At 42.2% G+C, this 19,292-nt stretch overlaps 1 protein-coding gene across 1 annotated transcript in view; it reads right to left on the minus strand.

The window, feature by feature from the left end:
* MIPEP (mitochondrial intermediate peptidase) overlaps nucleotides 1–19,292 on the minus strand; it is an 87,412-nt gene that overhangs the window by 27,281 nt on the left and 40,839 nt on the right. The window contains exons 13-16 of the mRNA XM_018572004.1: nucleotides 17,560–17,764; nucleotides 14,973–15,082; nucleotides 13,872–13,946; nucleotides 13,427–13,546 (exon numbers count right to left, since the gene is read on the minus strand). Of these exons, the coding sequence (XP_018427506.1) occupies nucleotides 13,427–13,546; nucleotides 13,872–13,946; nucleotides 14,973–15,082; nucleotides 17,560–17,764 (510 nt within the window). The remainder of the gene's footprint in view (nucleotides 1–13,426; nucleotides 13,547–13,871; nucleotides 13,947–14,972; nucleotides 15,083–17,559; nucleotides 17,765–19,292) is intronic.

Below are 19,292 nucleotides of genomic sequence, written 5' to 3' on the forward strand. Positions count from 1 at the left end.
ATGCAGTTACACAAACCCTGGTGCCTGTACTAGGGATGTCCCGATGCCACTTTTTTAAGTCCAAGTACAAGTACAAGTACTGGCCTTCATGTACTTGCCGATACCAATTACCGATACTTTTTCTATGGGGCCCTGTGATTTCTAGTTACGCCCCTGATAACATGATTAGGTTAATCATGATCCATAGTACAGTACAGTCCATAGTACAGTACTATCTGATTGGACAACACATTTTATAGGAGACATACTCCGCGCTGGCGGATCGGAGGGGGGGAATCCATCCCCTCCCCTGTCACGGCAGAGAGCCGTGACAGGATCGAGAAGTGAGCGAACACCGGCATGTGTTCGCTCACCTCCTGATCTACTGAGCCGACATGTGACAGTCTCATTGTCACAGGTCGGCTAGAACTATGAGGAGGAGTGAAAAGCACTCACCTCATAGTTCTCCTTTAAGTGTATTCTATTAACAAGCTTTCCTAGTTCAGACAGTATTTGTAAAAGTTTGACAGAGGTGCTATGGCAGTATAGTAATTCATGATGTGGGTATGAAATGCAATCATAGTATATGGAAATAAAACTTTAAAATGTTATACTAATACTCTATATGAAGTATACACTATAGTACACACACTATTAGCGATGCTAGCATCGTTATCGGGACATCCCTAGCCTGTACATATCCTTCGTGTTCTTGGTTTTGTATACAGCTTTTCTCACACATATCAAGGTTCATTCACACCAAAGCACACGCATACATGTGCTACAATTGCCAAAAAATCCCCTCCCCCCTTTTTTTTTTTAAACTTCAATGCTATTATAATGCTGCAACCATATGAAATAAGGTTATTTTACTTGTCCTTGCATTGGGCAATGCAGCCCAATGCTGCTGGTGTAATAAGCCCTCATACTCTGAAACTTCAAAAAAGTTACAAGGTACACTTATGACATCAACCCCAATCACTGTTATGACTGTAGGAGGATTTAAGAGACTGATCGAATACAGTTACTTAACTGGTACTCAACATTGAGCCGCTCGAGAATAAATGAATAATGAAGATCCACAAAACCCACACCTCATCTAAACCTGAGAGTTGCTGGAGACCTTTCTGAACTTTTATCATGGGTCAATTTTTTTTGGTTTTTTAGACTCAGGCCCCATGCATTTTTTTTTTTAGTCCACTCTTCTTGAACCAACACGCTGATGGGCATATTGGCTCCTATTATCACAAGCTTAAACTGGCCATACACCTTACAATTTATCTGCAGATTTTCTGTGGTCAAGGTGCAACAGATTCCTCCATCTACACTTAACTGTGTGGATGGAGTAATCTCCACCCGGGCCAATCTGTTGCACTTTTTCCATCCGACCACAGAAAATCTGCAGATAATTGTAAGGTGTATGGGCACCTTAACATGCATACGCTTGCGGTCTCTACTTCTGTTGACACTGCATTACTTGTTTGCAGCAGTTATTATTAATATGTTTTTTTGTTAAAAAGGGTGATTTGGAAAACCATTACATACAAACGATAAAACTCAGGTGCAATAGTGCAATCAAAAACACATCAACTGATACATTGTATCTGGGCACTTTGTATTAGAAATGTGAAAAAACATAAGAGGAAAATGTATCCAACGTTAACATAATATTCCAGGCTTACAGCCAAGCACTGCTCAGCCAGTCTTTATTTTTGCACCTGTCCTATACTGGTTTCCCTGGAAAAGAACATTAAATTCCTCTGGATCACTCCTTCCAAGGCCACTGCATTGAGGCTGTGATCTTGATTCACTGTCCAGTAAGCAGGCTAGACGTTGAGAGTTAGCATAGGAACCTTCAAGGCTACATACAGTACTATCCAGGAAAAAAATTGAGTCTGCTCTTCGGGAGATGTATGTGAATAACAAATTTGGCTGAACAGAGCATTTGGCAGGTAAGACAGTTCACATATGTGTATTTCTAGCCGTTTTCCTGAAGTTCTGCTTTAAAATATATAAAAAAAAAGACAGAGCTGTTATGCTAGCTCTCTTCAACAACTTCTAATGTGGATATTCCTATGAAAGCGAGTTGTCAACACCCAAAAAATTAAATTTAATGACAGCACAATCAAAGTTAATAACGATCTTTAAAGACCGTAATAAAAATTGTGATCTTGTAAAACCCTATGACATTTGCCAATTTACTAAATGGTAGCATTTAGGACAATAGTGTGAATAATAACAACACAAGAGTTATTTTCTGTAATATTCTAGATGATAAGCGCTCATAACATGCTCCACACAAACTAGGACATGTCTTTTCCAAGGCAGAGAGAGCAAAAAAATGAACAAAGGCTAAATCTGCACACATATGAAATTGGTCTTGCCTGGAGGTTATACTAGAGGCAAGACTGGATCGATGGGGTAACGTCTATTATCTGTAACAGCACAGAGTTGGAACCACCTCTGAAATTTCTTCCTCAGACATTCCATCCAGTTAATAAGAACAGTTGTGCAGTAAGGCCCAAAGGCTTCTGATAATGTGCCATCTGCAGGTCCTGTCACTGCCTGCCTTCGGTGCTCACAAGCTCAAAGGTAACCAGAATATGCAATCAAAGATGGCTCCTTTGAGTCAGCCTGATATCAATCTAGGGTGATTACCTTGTCAAAAGAGATGCCACAGTTTTGCTTGTGAGAGTTTCAAGTTAATTAAAAGTACACATGGAAAAAAAGAAAAAAACCCTGAAAGTTGAAAGAAGTCTTTGTCAGGTTTCATATATATCTACAAAATCTGAAAAAGCACAGCAAAAGTATTTGGAGCTGGTAGGGTTCTGCACAAGTATTAAGTATGTTGTAGTGGTCTAAAAAAGGTTACTACATGCTGCACGCCCCCTCCCGCCCCAAAACGAAGGGGGAAGTTTTGTGGGCGATTGCGGTGTGTTCCAGCAGCTACCGCTCTGAAACGCACCGCAATTGGTGTGAACAAGCCCTCAGAGTTGCCTGATCATTATTCAATACATATGCTGGTATGGGTAAGGGTCACTCAACCGGAAAATGCTGTTTCTTGGGGATTCTGTGCCCCTCAGATGTCAGCTCGACCTTCCTGTTGTGGTGCTTAGCAAGTCTCTCACTCTCCCTATCACATTTATCATATATTTTGTATAAAGATGTATCAGAATGCTGTGGGATGTATAAAATTGTTCCTGCTTAGGTGGACAGAATGGAGGACATAACAAATTCAGAACTTAGGTGAGAAGAGCTCACCATTGGACATAGAGAGGGTACAAGAAGTCATTGGTTGGTCTAGTCCACAAAGCAACTATCATACACCTGAAATCTTTTTTTATGGATTTTGTGTGACGAGACCTACCCAGAAAAAGATATTGGGAGGTTAATGATGAGTTGAATCAACCTCCAGCTTCCACAATAGCCTTCTTGTCCTCCCTTCCATTAAGTCAAAGTAATCATATCACACTTAAAGCTGAATTCCACAATTACCAATTATTGTACAGTACTGAAAATAATTTGGAGACACGGTGCACCATCATTTTGCTTTGTAATGACTGCAGAAGATGGACATACTGGGCATGTCACCCCTAGAACCTCCGGACAAGCCGACTTGCAATCAAACATGGAGAAAGTTGAAGAAATGAAGTAAACATGTAAGACGCACAGAATATCTTAATATTTAGGAGATACACATCTGTATATGTACATGACCAAAGAGCATTTAAAGGAGAACTTTAAAAAGCACTCACCTCATAGTTCTAGCCGACCTGTGACAATGAGACTGTCACAGGTCGGCTCAGTAGATCAGGAGGTGAGCGAACACATACCGGCGTTCGCTCACCTCTCGATCCTGTCGCGGCTCTCTGCCGTTACAGGGGCTGGATTCCCCCCGCTCCGAACCGCCAGCGCTGACTGGCGGATCGGACGGGGAGGGGGCGGGTACAGCTGGCTCTGCCTCTAGATAGGCAGAGCCAGCTGTCAGTCACGCAGCTGGGCGGATCCAGACATAATTGTCGGGATCCGCTTCAGCTGCGGGTCTCAGTATACCGCGAGCAGTAGCGCGCGGTATACTGTGGCGTCTCAGTATACCGCAAGCTGTAGCTTGCGGTATACTGAGCTGAGGGTGACGGGAGGACGCTAGTTTGTGTTCTCCCGTTACCCTGAGAACTATGGGGAAAAGCCCTAACCCCAATTTAAAAATTAGGCAATTTTTCCTTTATATAGTAAAAAATAAAAACCCCAGTGGTGATTAAATGCCACCAAAAGAAAGCTCTATCTGTCCCCAAAAAAGGGTATAAAATTAACTTTTGTATGGCGTTGCATGACGGAATAAATGTCAGTCAAAGTACAACAGCGCTGAATACTGAAAAATGGCCTGGCCAGGAAGGGGGTGAAACACCCTGGTCTTCAAGTGGTTAACTTAAAAGAAAACTAATACTATACTAATAATACATACTAATGTACACAAAATTTCCTGACACGGAGAATTAATATAACTCTTGGCTGCAGAAGCTTCTGTCAGCCTCCTCTCTAAGCCTTCATTTGAACAATTTCACTTCCCATCCACAGCATAATTTAATTACATGTCCCTAGGCTGTTTCTATAAGTAAGCAAGTAAAATGAATTCCGCATACTCTTTTTTTTTATCCTGGATAATTATTTCATTCTGCCTTGTAAAATAGAAATGTCTTCTTGGTGCTAGAACCCATAAACGGTAATAGCAAAAGTGTGCCCATTCACGGAATAGGATTAATATGGAAGTGCAAAATGGTTCCGTGGCTAAGAGGAGGGTAGTTCATATTGTTACAGTGATGGAGGTTTGTTTTGGTGCAATGGAGGTAAATGATTAATTGTGCGTCGGTGGAGTGAAGAAGCGTGCTCTGATGCCATGCGATTTGCAGTAGAGAAGCACAGCCTTGTGCAGTGGTGGCAAGTAGGGTTGTGTGCATCACTGCATTGTGGTGAGCGGGTCATACACGAGTGTTGTGGTAGCAAGCACGGTCATACAACTCAGTGCAGTGGCGACTAGGATGGGAGCGCCTTCAGTGCTTCATGTACTAGCTAACCCAAGAATGAGAATATTCTGTGTACAATGCAGATGTAAGATGGAGCACATTGATTTAGACCAGAGGATCATGAGAAAGAACGCATCTGACCCATTACCCAACAGTGCAGCATTATGAGATGTGTTGAAGAGGCGTGGCCTTATTATCAAAGCACACTCTTGGCATGCCAACAGGACCACTTCGTTACTGTTAGCCAATAGGCAGACAGCTTTCCATGCAAGGATGAAATGACATCACCGTGTTGCCGGAGATATCACTCTTCCTGTGTGGACATACTCATGCAATACAATTGTAGCTCCCAGGTACTATAGGGTGACCGATAGTGACAAGTCCCACAACCACTCTGCTAATAGCCCAGGAGGAGAGAGGGAATGCAGTACTAGCCCTCACTATCACTTCCTGGGCAGATAGTGAAGAGGCAGGTCCAGGGACATCTGCTAGTCCTCTAAACCAAGGAGGTCATCTGTATAGCTTACACACGTAGATTAAGGCCTTGTTCACACCAAATGCAGACCAGATCCGGTCAGGTTTCTGCACACGCAGTGCAGTGGGTTGTGCCGCGTTTTGGATGCGTTTAGGGCAGGTTTTGGTTAAAAAAAAACAAAACAATTTTTTTTTAAGTTTAACATGGGCTTTCAGGCACTTGCATGCATTTTAGATGCATTCCAGACCAGATCCAGAGCAGGTAAAATAGGGCTTGCCGCAGTTTTTTCATCCGATCTGGATCAGCACGCTGCAATGTGAACTGGAGGTCAAAATACCATAGGAATACATTGGACGCAGTTTTGATGCGGTCTGCACCTGCTCTGGTCCGGATCTGCTCCGCGCTTGGTGTGAACAAGGCCTAACAGCAAGAGGTGGTTAGCAGCTTGCATGCTTTTTCACACATAAAATGGAAGAGTTGGGCCACGCACACATGTGCAGCAAGGCCAGCATGAATCTCAAGCTGGAGGATCATAGTAAATAGTATCTTTGCTTTTTTATTTTAAAGATTCTAGGGAACTTTAAAAGAATTGAAGGACCAATTAAAATGCTTACTGAGGATCTACTGTAGCAATTAAAATATATTTGAACCCAAATTCAAATCTCATTTAACCTTTAACACCTTCGTGACTGACGACGTACAGTGTACGTCGCCAGCATCAGGGCAAAAATACATTTCTAAACATAGTTTTCAGTATTTTCAAATCTACAACTTTCTTTAAAATAATACCTGGTGATTCATGGTATTGTGTTACCCACTAATCCCATAAAGCCAACATTTAATGCAGATGAACAAAGACAGACATGTTTGAGGTCCAGTCAGGGTGACAACCATAGCTGCCTCCATAAATACACTGGAGGAGTAAGCGCAGCCTCCCTACCACAGGAAGTATGTTTGTAGAATTAGGTGGAAATAAGGGAAAAAAAGCCTAAAAAAGAAAACTAATGCAGCAACTAGATCTAACAACTGGAAAGTTGCAACATGTTACATTTCTGTTTTTGGTAAAGATATGCTTTAAGTTTAGCATTAAAATAGGTGCTTTTTAAGCTTGAATACTACATTTTTGGAGGGGAGTAATAATTGACTAAGTACACACAGAAATGTACTCAAACTATTATTGCCACACAATACGGTTCATTATTACCCTAACATCATTCCTTAAATGATTTTCAGCTCCGGAGATTCCAATTTTATATGCTTCATATATGCATAGAGTAAGACCTGAAATATGGGTTACATCATGTAACAATGCTTCAATATATGCAAAAAAACTAATCCCCAGCAGCAGCAGCCAGAAAGGTGACACCCTCTTTCATTACAATATTAAGGAGAGGACAGTACAGTCAGGTTTACATGACAGCAGTGAAACATCCTAGTGTTATTTGACAGTGTAATTACATGAGAAAACAGTGGCATGTCAATCATTCTTATACTAGGCTAGGACCCAACACACTTTTCCATAAATGGGAATTAAGCGTGAAAGTAATGTTAATTCTATAATAGTAAAGGCTGAATTTTATAGAGCTACCCAGAAAAATAGAATGCCGCCTACTTCAATCACAGTTATCTACTTTACTTAAAACAAAACCCTTTAATCCCTTGGACAGTCAGTTGTCTGGATGCCTCCCATAGATACATCAGGGCAGTAACTGCTCTGGCGACACTAGAATACCTATAGCTATTTAGTTACTTAGGCAAACTGCTAAAAACATCAAAAACATCAATGGAATACAAATCCTTTGGTAGGCAAAATCACTTATATATACTGTATGCATGTACTTCAAGCCAGCCCACTGTGCTCAAAAAAGTGATGCATGCCTCAATGGTAGTGGTGTGACACTAGCCTGAGCTACCCTTACATACTGCTTGCTGCTCATACATAGGTGATAATACAGCCACGTTATTAACGCAGCATTTCAGTGCGTGCACAGAGGAGGTGCAGATAACCCTTTCTTATTCATATAACGACAAGATGCCGTTACGTGTGATTGCAGTCTGAAACACACTGCACAGACAATGCCCTAAGGCCTGGTTCACACCTGGGCGTTTTACAGCGCTGATTGACGTGCTGTAAAAAGCTCAGCATGTGAAAACCAATAATTGCCTATGGGCATGGTTCCCACCTGGGCGTATTTCAGCAAGTAGGAACGCGCTGAAAAACGCCCTATGCCCAAAGAAGTACAGGGGCTTTTTTGGGAGTATTTTCCGCGCGTATCCATTAGGATATAGCCCTTGTAAACGCGTTTCTTTTACCGCAAATCGCGGTAAAAATGCACGGCACGCAACTCGCATATTCCGTACGCCCAGGTATGAAACCAGCCTAAAGGATAAGCATGTTTTCACACACAGTCCAGGCTACATTGTTTTTTTTGTAATGTTCCCCTGGGCCCCCTAGCAAGGGAAAAACAAAATCTGTCTGTTATACTCGCCTTCAATCCAGTGCTGCCCTGCTTCTTTTTCACAAGGGTTTCTCAGTCTCCCAGGGTAAATGAGGTACAGTGTCACTCAGCCCAGGAGACAGAAGAAGGAGAGAGCATGGTGCCCTGCACTCAGTGTTTAATGCAGAGTGCAGCACGGATGTCATCATGTCAGTGCTGCTCTCTGCATTATCCAGGACTGACCACAGTTGGCTGATCAAAAAGGAGGATTCAACATGTCACGTGACTGGCCAGAAGACATGAGAAAAATAAAAAAATACCATGGGGGGCTTGGGAAGGGAGGAAGGGGGGCTTGGGAAGGGGATGATGCATGGACCTAAAATTAACTAGATACTCATTTGTCTTAAAAGTACAACTTCAGCCATTACTTTTGTTTGGACTAGAATGACAAAGGGTTAAAACCTGCCTAGTTTGTGTTGCTATGTGTGGGCCCTTGAAGAGATTTACTTTTCACTTACTGCTTTTTCATTGGGAGAGGAAATGAGGATAATCTCTGCAAGAATTTTATTGAAAAATAAAAAAGTTAATACAAACGTCATGCAGTGGTGGTGCAACATGAACAAGGAAATGGATATGCAAAAAACCATGAATATGAATATCCCCATTGGAGAGATCTCCCCATACTTCCTGCTGTGTCACCAGAACAGAAAGTGGCGGTAAACCTCCCCAACTGGCAACATAGGCAGCCATGGAAACCAGGCCGAGTTCAAAGCCTTCCTCCTTTATAAAAAATTAGAAAACATTTGAGAAAGATATTCTCTTTTAAAAGTTTCAGCCTTCAAACAGGCTGCAATGTTCAGCAGATTTTGAAGAAAAAAAAAAAAGCACAAACGCCAGTTGCCCTACTGCCAAATAATTTGTCTGCAGCTAGAAATGTGTTTGATTTGGAAGACTAAAATAAACCAGCTGAGAGACTGTTTTCATTTTGCTTGTGGAGTATAACAAAAGATTAAAAGGTCCGGTTTGCAACACTTCACTGTTTGTGCAAAACTGTCATCGATACATATAGGATGGCAGGAAACGTAAATATTTAGAACCTATTTACTCAGGGGGAAGAGGATCGGAATTTAACATCCAATTAACCACTTACGTGGTTCCAGACGTAAGCCAGGTGGTTGGGCAGATCTTTGTGGCTTACTACTATTGTGACTTTCTCGGGGATCTACCAAACCGAGCAGTTAATCAGGCTTGTTAGAAAAAGATCAACATATCATAACAAATAATAAGTGACTGTGGAGAAAAACAAACCGGTGGGGTAATGCACCCTGAAATTGTACACTCCAGAAAGAGAAATGTATTAGCTTCCATGTACAATACCGTGTAAGAACAGAAGACGCAGTTTAAAGCAGGCTAATACTTAACAATCCCCACCCCAAACCCGGACAATCCCTCTCCTCTAAGGCCCCATTCACACTGAGCGACATGAAAATCGCGCGACTTTGAGCGATATTGAGCGACGTGTCACGCAACTTTTTCCTATTGGGCTGTATGCAATCAGGAGCAATATCGCTCAAAATCGCTCGAAAAAAGGGTCATGTAGGAGCGACAAGCTACCAGCGACGAGCTACAAGCGATATTGAGCGACGAGATGTGAACAGCTACATTGAAATGTATTGGTGAAGCTACATAGAGCGATATCACGCAGAAATATGAGCGATATCGCTGCAAAAATCGCGCGATAAATCGCTCAATGTGAACGGGGCCTAAAGCTGAGCTCTACGCACCTATAGGAAACCTGTAATCATTAAACAAGGTATGTAAATGTAAGTAACTTAAAGTGATATTAAGGCAAAAGGTTTTTAAAGCATTTTTTAAAGCTGATGAAATCACTTACAATGGATGCTGCTCCTTGATATTTAAAAGTTTTAGTTCTCTGCAGACTCAGCTGATCCTCTGAACACTGGTCCTGATATCCTGTTCTAGGGTGGCTGCTCCCCCTTTTAGGGTCCTATGGAGCCACCCTTGTGTGTACTAAGAAGCTCTGTGTGTCTCCACAAACACAGCAAGGCAAACCAATCCTCTGCTCCTTTCTCCTCCTCCCCCTTACTCCCATCTCTAAGCTATTAGATGAACAGTTGCTGGAGACTGTGCTCTCCCATGTGATCTTGCACTGGGTGGGAACTTCAGGGAAGCTGAGCTGAAGGAGTTTGAGCCAGCTGTTCACAAACATAATGACTACTTGGGTGAAAAAGTATAAAGAAATATGGACTCATTATTAAAAAAGTTTGAGAGTTTAATACCACTCTAATTTGACCAAGGAGCCGATACCAGAAGTGCCTGTACAGCAGAGCGCAAGAGAGGGCGAGGGGAAAGCAGAACAAGAAACCAATCAGTTCATGTGATGACAAGAAGCATGCAGATGCAGCAGAGATATAAAGAGAGGATTCAGCACTGTCCTGCTTTAACTGCACAGGTACTGACTGACAGGTTGGGGCGCAACAACTTCTGTCTTGGCCGAGAGGAGGAAGATTAATTGATGCTGGCCATCAGACTGAGGGCATCTTGTGGTGGAAAATGAAATATCGCAGGGAAGCTCTGGATTAAAACTGAATATTGCATTGAAAGCAGCTTTTTATTTTATAACTTTTAATAGGCTATTCATCAAGCGTGTTATTTTTGGATGGAGTTCTGCTTTAAAAGCATCATTTGTAAAAGTAGTGCTTAGCTGTTGAAATCATTGCCCCAGACTCCCGCTGCTGCTGGTTTTCTGACACTGTAAAAGCATTTACTGTATGTGATAAGAATTCAGGCAAAGCTGCTGTTTTGGTCATGATTAGCATGTACTGTGGTAGCTGGTTTTGTACTGGTTTTACAATTGTAAGAAACATTACCGGCTGATCTCGTTAGAAAGTCAGAGCTGTCAGAGCTTGTTCTCTCAAGGGGTTTATTTAGCTCTCCTAGTGCTCATCTTAGGAAGTCAGTTCCTGACTATAATATGAAGATGAAGACAGTGAGTTGAGAAGTTTAACAAAACACTGTTTGCCCCCATTTGCGGCAGATAAGGAGGTATTTTTCTGTAATTACAGGGACTTTAACCATTTGAAGACCGTGATGTTAAACTCACTTCAGGCCATTTTTTAGTATTCAGCACTGAGGTACTCTGATATTTATTCAGTCATGCAATGCTGTACCACAGTGAGTTTTATACTGTATCATTTTTGGGGGACAGATAGAGCTTTCTTTTGGTGGTATTTAATCACCACTGGGGGTTTTATTTTTTACTATATAAAAGTAGAGAAAATTTTAAAAAAATCAGCAGTTTTTGTACATAAGTGCACCCAACGCATTTGCGTTTGTATGTGTATGTATGTGGGGGATATTAATTTTTTTTTGTGTGGGTTTTTTAATTGTTTTACATTTAACTCTATTGCTATCACATGGGGGATAATAAGCCCCCCTATGTGATATGAAATATATAGTGACAGGCCCTCTTTATGGAGACATCTATTAGACCCCTAATGTCACAGATCATGCTTCACCGGTTCCTTCTTCAGCTACAGCAGCCGGAGAAAAGACAGGCTGAAAGTGGAAGTGATGTAATAAACATCACTTGCGCATTCAGTGCTCTGAGGGGAGATAATTAGGTGGATGCGTGATCTCCCTCCAATCCAGGCAACGAGACCTGCAGTGCTGGTCCCGCTTCTCGGGGATAGCGGGCAGTGGAGCGGAAGTCCACACAGTCCCACACAATATACAAGCAGTTGGATGGCTCTATAGCTGCCCGAACACTTGTATGTAACAGCCGTTAGCAGCTGTTTAAAATGTTTCTGGTGTATGGGGACCCGTTGCATAGAGTGCGCCATCCATTTGTTGATATAGAATGGGCAGACGGAAAGCAGTAGTAGCTTTTGCCATGACATACATTTCAGCAAACCCCCCTTAGTAAACTGGCCCAGATCAGTACTGTTCTTCTTGCTTTGTTAGTACCGCTTTATCATCCAATTCACAAAAATGTACAACCATTGTCAGATTCCTCACAAGTCTACTTGACAACAGTACCTGTCTTTTCTGCTTTTTCCGTTCCTGCACTGGTTTGCTTACAGTTGAATTACTTCTAAATGACAAGTCACTACTGCAGAAGACACTTCAGACACACGTGTGGTTATACAAGACTAGGCTGTGTATTCTCTGCATTACTTGTCATTTCAGGTGGTTAGAAAGAATAGGTGTTTTTGATTTTCTATTTTCTAATGGACGATGCCCAGCAGAGACACAGCAGCAAAGTGTGTGGAGATGGCAGGTGGAGCCCCTTCCTAGTCAAATCCTATGAATCCAGTGACTGGCTCACAGTGCAGACTCTCCAAAACCTAATCTAGCCACACAAGTTACAATCTGATTTTACAATCTCTGTTAGATCCACCAATTATGTACTGCAAGAGCCTGCCTAAAAGGAAAAAAAACTAAATGGATTAACCCTTTCGCTGCCAAGGACGTACGGCATACGGAGCTACAAAAGTGCTTCCAGCTGGCCAGCTCAGTATGCCGTACATGTTCCGAGGGCTTGGCAGCGAAAGGGTTAAAGGTAAAACAAATCTAAATCTTTCAGTAAAAGTACTACCTAAACTATACAAATATCCAAATATTCATATTATCCATATAAGCCTTGATAGGTCATTTCATTTATATTTTCTTTGAATCCAAGGGCAGCTTTTAAGTATCAAGATTTGCAAAATCCAGTCCCATGCATAGAGCCAAGATGGTTGTCCTGTTTGCAGATCAAATGGAGTATAAGGAAAACTTTGGATATGATTGCATCTACCAGTGTATGTAGCCATCACAGATCCACTTCTATAGACCCATGCCTGTCCAGGCACAGTGCAGTGTAGAATAAAACACGTCGGAGAAGAACCTGGGCAAAACGTATGAACCCTTGAACCCCCACACTGCAAGTGTTACCAGCTTGTTTTCATCTAGGTGCTAGAATAAAAAAAGTTATATTCACACGATCCCTTGAGCCTTCTATCCCGTCTTCTCCGATGGTGCAGTGATGATGTGTGCCACGGCATCCTCACATCTAACATACAGTGTATTGGACGTGATGACTCAAGGATCCTTAGCCCTCTGCAGCGGAGGGGGAGCGAGGCTGAAAGGACCGATCTAAGAACAAGCGAGCTTGGAGGTTTGGCTGAGTATAACTTTTTGATTTTAGCACTTAGACTAAAACAAGCTGGTAGCCCCACTGCAAGGCTTAATAAAAGTTATGCCTGAGTTCTTCTTTAAAGAAACGCCACAAGACAGAAATTACAGTGGTTACTCAAGGCTGCTAGCAGTGACACAAACCATCCAATCAGATTTTTTTTGTAATCTCATGATAGCTATGGCTTCTTACACTAACACAGCTGTAGGTATCAAAGCACAGACACATGGCGTTAAGGGGATAAATGTAATACTGAAGGGAGGGAAAAAAAAAAGGTACAAGAGGGAAATGTAATTTGCATAACAAACGTACTCACTGTATGAGGTATATATGGTAAACCATAGAACTTCTCCTGGGTTTCACTTAAGATGTCAGTTGTTGAGCCTTTGAGGGGGTGTTCTCCATGATATATTTGATCCAACATGGAATAAAAAACCTGGAGAAGAAATTTTCTTTAAAAGAAATGCTTCCCAAATTTTGTTCAATTATGAACCACCTTCACAAACACTGTATAAATATCACTATGTGGACCACCCACCTATGGCTTAATGCATGCATGGGCACTCCAATTACACTAGCACCTTTAACTGGCCCTGGTGTCTGCAGCTACAGAATATCTTCAATATCTTCATCATTTTACAACTCACACAATTTCTTTGTGAAACTATAAGTCCATAACTACAGTTCCCCTCTGATCAGCTTTAACTCTAATGTGCAATATCCACTGGTCACAAAGGTTTCATGAACCCATTTCTGCATACCTGAAGCTGCATGTCCGAAGCTGCGCCAATCTTTTTTGATTCACATAGGCGAGATACCATTGGTTTAGATAATGGCTACAATAACAAAATAAAAGCAATTATGACTACTATATTAAAAACAAGCTTGCAAATCCAAGAATGTAAAAATATATCTCTGCAATTACAGCCAGAAAAAGGCTACTAAGCCATTCATAAGTTCAATGTGGTTCTTCTACAGGGACTGTGAGATACCATAACTGATTTCACCTGCAAAATCCCCTGCTGGTGAAATCTGGTATTACAGTGACTGCTAGATGATACCGGACTCCACTAACATAACGGAATGGCCAGACAAACTTGCCAAACAGCTGTGTTTACAGTTTTTTTAATCTTCCCCACCAACTCTGGGCAATGAAAGTTTAAATATAGCAGGAGTTACTGGTTCAAATGGTGGTTAAGAGGAGTTGCAATACTCTCTGTAGGTCAATCAATACCATGCAGCCATCCAGGCGTCCTCTGTAAGCTATACAATGTAGAAGCTCTGCACATAAAGTGAACTATAACCTGAATCAAATAGAGCAATTCAGTTTAAATGTATTTCATTATAATACAAAGGAGTGTATGAAAGGGCACATCATTCACGAGTGCCATGGGCAGCTTTAAAGGGTAATTCCACTGCCCCGGGTGAATTTGGAAGAATGCAATAACCCCCCCACTGTTTTTTACCTATCAATGATTACTCCTTGCCCTTTATGGCTCTAGGTGTAATATCTGTACTACATACATGGGATTGTAGCCCTGCAGTATGTTTTAGAAATTGCACTTGCAAATGGTGAGCCTTCATTGGTCAATGCTCACCTTATCGCGCTTACCAATGGGGGAAAAAAGGGAGTGGGGGGAGAGGAGAGAGAGAGAGTGCAGATTGGGGGATTGGGTATTTTAATTCTCCCAAATTAGCCTGGGAAAGTGGAATTACAGGGGGCAGGGGAGGTGAATGATGCAAGGAAGAGATGGAGGAGGGGTTGGAGGAAGGGTTAAAAAAAAAATGATGACAATGAGGCTTATATGTGAAAAACACAACTACTGGAACATGAAACGGTAATATTGCCAGTCTATTATTACCTGTCCAGTCTGGTAATGCCGAGCAAACTGGTTCACCACCCGATAATCACTAGCAAAGTATTCCATAAGTATTGAAGGTACTTCAGCAAAATCTGTAGCACATCTGGTCCCTTAAAAGAAGGTAGGATACAAAAAAAAACAAAAAATGTATTACAGAGGAAGCTGCTATTTTGTGAACATAAAACACTGCTCACACACATGCAGTCAGCTAATGTAGCAGGAACTAGTAACATTAGAAAACACAATCTGAGAGGCACATCCACCAATGGCAAGACGTAAACCAGTTTCATCGCTGCTGGTTAAGAAATGGTTGTTTTGGGTCAATAATATTCAACTTTCATATGACTCCAGCCACTGCAGGAAACATGTCTCACAATCAATAAATGTGGAAGTAAAGCTGGGTGTACACTGTATACTGATTGAATTTTGTATGAACTTTCATACGAAAAATCTCATGAGAACATTCGATAATACCATCAGAGACTTGATGAATGTATTTCAAATTTCATTTGATTTTAACATTCAATTTTAGAACGAACGGAGTTCCTCATGGGATCTGTGAATGGATGACGTGGCTGTGTGTGAGGACCCAGACACAGCAATTTATTTTCAAAGAAAGAGCAGCAGCCTGCGAAGAATATGGGTGTAACAATGTCAGAAAAGGTAAACTTAACTTATCCTTTAAAGTATGCATCCGCAAAAAAAAGTTTTGCATTTTGAATAAAAGTAGGGAGAGGTTAAAGGTTATTTTACCTCTGTGTCCTGCTGGAGATTTCCCTTCACATCCCGTCTTGGAGATGCAACAGGAAGTGAAAGGAAATCTCAGTAAATAAGGGAAATTCCCATCTTTGTTGTCAATGGTATTGATCTCACCACTGGAACATATCCCCCCACTTTTTGCTCTAGTGACAACTTTAAAATGTAGGATTTCCCCTTTTCTGACTTGGTGACAGTAAAACACCGTAGCGGGGACACAGACCATAATAAAAACTTGGCAAAAGGTTGAGTTCAGTGGTGGTCAACTTACTTCAAGTGCAGCCCCTGACATCACCAAAGGCCCACACATAATATTCATTGAATGTAACGCTACAGAAAGCTGTCAGAGACTGAAGATGTGCAACAGGAGATGGTCAGAGACTGCAAACATGCTGTAAGAGTTGTTGGAGAATGAGGAAATATTTTAGGAAACAGCCATAGCCTGGACATATATTACACAAAACAGTTTGAGGGTTGCACAGTAAGTGCCAAAGGGTCATAGGTTGGGCACCAGGTTCCCCCAACTTTCCAAAACTACAAAAGTTTTGCCTTTACATACACTTTAAACAGAACAAGCTACATTTCATACGTAAAAGACACTTGCTGGATACTGCAAACATTTATAAAGGATCCATTTCTCAGAATATTTGACAGAAATAATTACCATCTCATGCCGATACATTTCTGTAGAAGGTGAAAATCACATAATATTTGCACAGCTGCAGGCAGGTAGGCCTATTAACACAGCTGATCACACCCTTCACAAACACCAGCAGGACACTCCAAAACTGGCCCAACATTAAACACTCAAAATTGTAGAGGGCTAAATGGCAGAGTCTTTACTGGGGACAAGCTGAATATTCCTTTTGTACATCCGACATCATTGCATCCATGGGTTCAGGCTGATTCTACATCTCTGACATATATGGACACAATGTAAGAACACTTATTCTCACCTGCAAGAATGACCACACACCAGATGCATGTTGTAGCAATGTTTTGCCGTGGCTGTGCTTTTCAGTGATAGATGGGGCTTAGTCACATTCCGCCACATTCACAAAATATCACTTGACGTCTCTTATGTGGAGCTTTGTTACACTGACTGCAGTACTGCATGGAGTTTTAATGCAATCCTCGTGTCTATGTGGGTTTTCACAGGGTATTTTGGCCTATTTCTGTGCAACATTAGAACATTAGATTGTGTGGATCTATGCAGGTTCTATAGTGTCATATAATGTGTCAGCACTATATACATGGAGGATATAAAACAAGACACATTGATATATATCCCCTTTGCAGTAACTAACAGTACAAAGCAGATGCTCTGCCCCCCCCCACCCCCCCACCACACACACACAAAAGACAAGCGTGGTGTTCTTTGCATGAAAGAATGTCTCAAGAGTTTAGAGGAATGAAAGTATTAGCACTTTTACCCAGTTTATGAAATGCGTTAACTGGGAGTAAAATTATGTTGCATAGAAGGCATCAGGAGAAAGGGGAGCTAATGTGTGATAGTTCAGAGAAAAACCTTCTGCTTCTCCTGTGTAAAGTTCAGCTCTGAAAGCGAGCCATATACCAGGCTTGTGGGAGATGCAGAGATAAAAACCAATCTAGGACAATCTCCCCACTCCAGTCTACAATAAATCTTAGAGGCCAGCAGCTGAGTAAAAAACTAAAACTGCAATGTCCATTTAGGGTTAGATGGTCTTCAGTTTATATAGAACTGGCTTAAGGTAAAACATTTTTCCATGCTAGATAATTTTTTTGGGTGAGGAGCTGAATGACTTGCTTATGCATGCATTTCCCTGTCTATCCCCTATATGGTTCTTACCAGTGATATGCTGGTAACGTGTCCTTCCGAGCATCGAATGCATGGCGTGGCCCATCTCATGGAACAGGTTCTCCATCATACCAGGAGTAAGCAGCGTAGGTGAATTCTTGGTGGACTGTGGAAAATTAAGCATGAGAACCACTAAAGGCAGCTGATATTCACCATCTTCTTTAAGCCGGCCTCCTCGAATTGTGAAATGACAGTCCTGATGTGGATAAGAAAAACATTAAGCAAAACAATATTTTTTTTATAGACAACATTTACACAAAGATTCAGTTCAGAAAGAGAAATATTCATCACTGGCCCATCATTCTGCTTATTGGCTGGAAGTAATAAATTAAATCTGTTTCCTTTATGCTGTGTGTTCCAAAGGCTTACTTCATTAATTTGGTCTAAAAGCTAAAAAGACCAATAGCAGTTCTGCACAAACCAGTACTCGCTCTGCATGTACTGATCCTACAGAGGGACCATTCCCCTCGGGTCAGGTGCTGTGGGCTGAGGAAGTCTGCCATTTTTCTACACCTGCTATGTACAGGGCTGATAATGCTGGTATGTGAAGGTCTGCCCAGGACAAGATGTACATCTTTTGGTGCAGCAAGACTTCTGGTTCCTCCCTGATGATTGATGAATGCCACTACTGCGGCATTGTTTGATCGAACCAGATCTGATTACCATCCAGTAAGGTGGTACATTGCTGAAGAGACAGCCAAATCACCTGACGTTCCAGGATGTTATTCAGGGGATGAGAATCCTCTAATAACCAAGTCCTCTGCACTGAAAGGGTGTCCGGGACTTCTCCTTAGCCTGAAATGAGGGCATTAATAGTGAGGGCCCTCTAAGATGGGAAGGAAGGACTCTGCTAACTCCAGAGGTGGTTTTCTGAGCCATTAGGCCAGGGACAACCTGGTCCATGGTTAAAAATGAACTTGTCTTCCAGAGAACGATTGACTTATAACGACAGAATGTTGGATTGTAGAGGTATGGAGTAAGGCCCGGTTAACACCTGGGCGTTTTGTAGCGCGTTCCTACGCTCTGCAAAACGCTCAAACACCGAAATCTGATAATTTCCTATGGGTGTGGTTCACACCTGGGCGTATTACAGGCTGTATGAACGCGCTACAAAATGCCCTACGCCCAAAGAAGTACAGGAGCAAACACCTGCCGACACGCTTGGAACTCCACTCGGTGGCATCCGACATAAAGGAGTCCCTGTGCACAGCGGTCTCTGAGCTACGGAAGGACCTGCAGGATATGGGCCGCCGCCTCCATGATGTGGAACGCACAGGCCCCAGCCAGGGGGAGGAAATCAAGGTCATCCACTCCCAACAAGACTGCACTGTGCGCAGTCTGAGATGAGACGCCACCTAGAAGATCTGGACAATAGAGGGAGAAGATCTAACATCAGAGTCCGCGGAGTGCTGGAAACCTACATGCCAGAGGCCATTCCCACAGTCCTCATGACCATCTTTAACGATGTTCTGGACAGACCCGCTGAATCACCTATAGAGCTGGTAAGGGCACATAGGGCTCTGAGACCCCGCACAGGGCAGGACGAGACGCCCAGAGATATAATTTGCTGTCTCCAAAGCTTTCCCCTGAAGGAGGAAATCCTGCTGAAGGCCCGACAAAGAGGAACCGTCTTTTTAGACGGTAGGGAGGTGAAATTGTTCCAGGATCTGTCCGCCATTACCCTGCAACAACGCCGCACTCTCCGTTCTTTGCTCGATTGCCTT

The sequence above is a fragment of the Nanorana parkeri genome, unplaced genomic scaffold (genome assembly GCF_000935625.1).
Source record: "Nanorana parkeri isolate BGI_ZX_2015 unplaced genomic scaffold, ASM93562v1 scaffold1897, whole genome shotgun sequence".
NCBI classification, from domain to species: Eukaryota; Metazoa; Chordata; class Amphibia; order Anura; family Dicroglossidae; genus Nanorana; species Nanorana parkeri.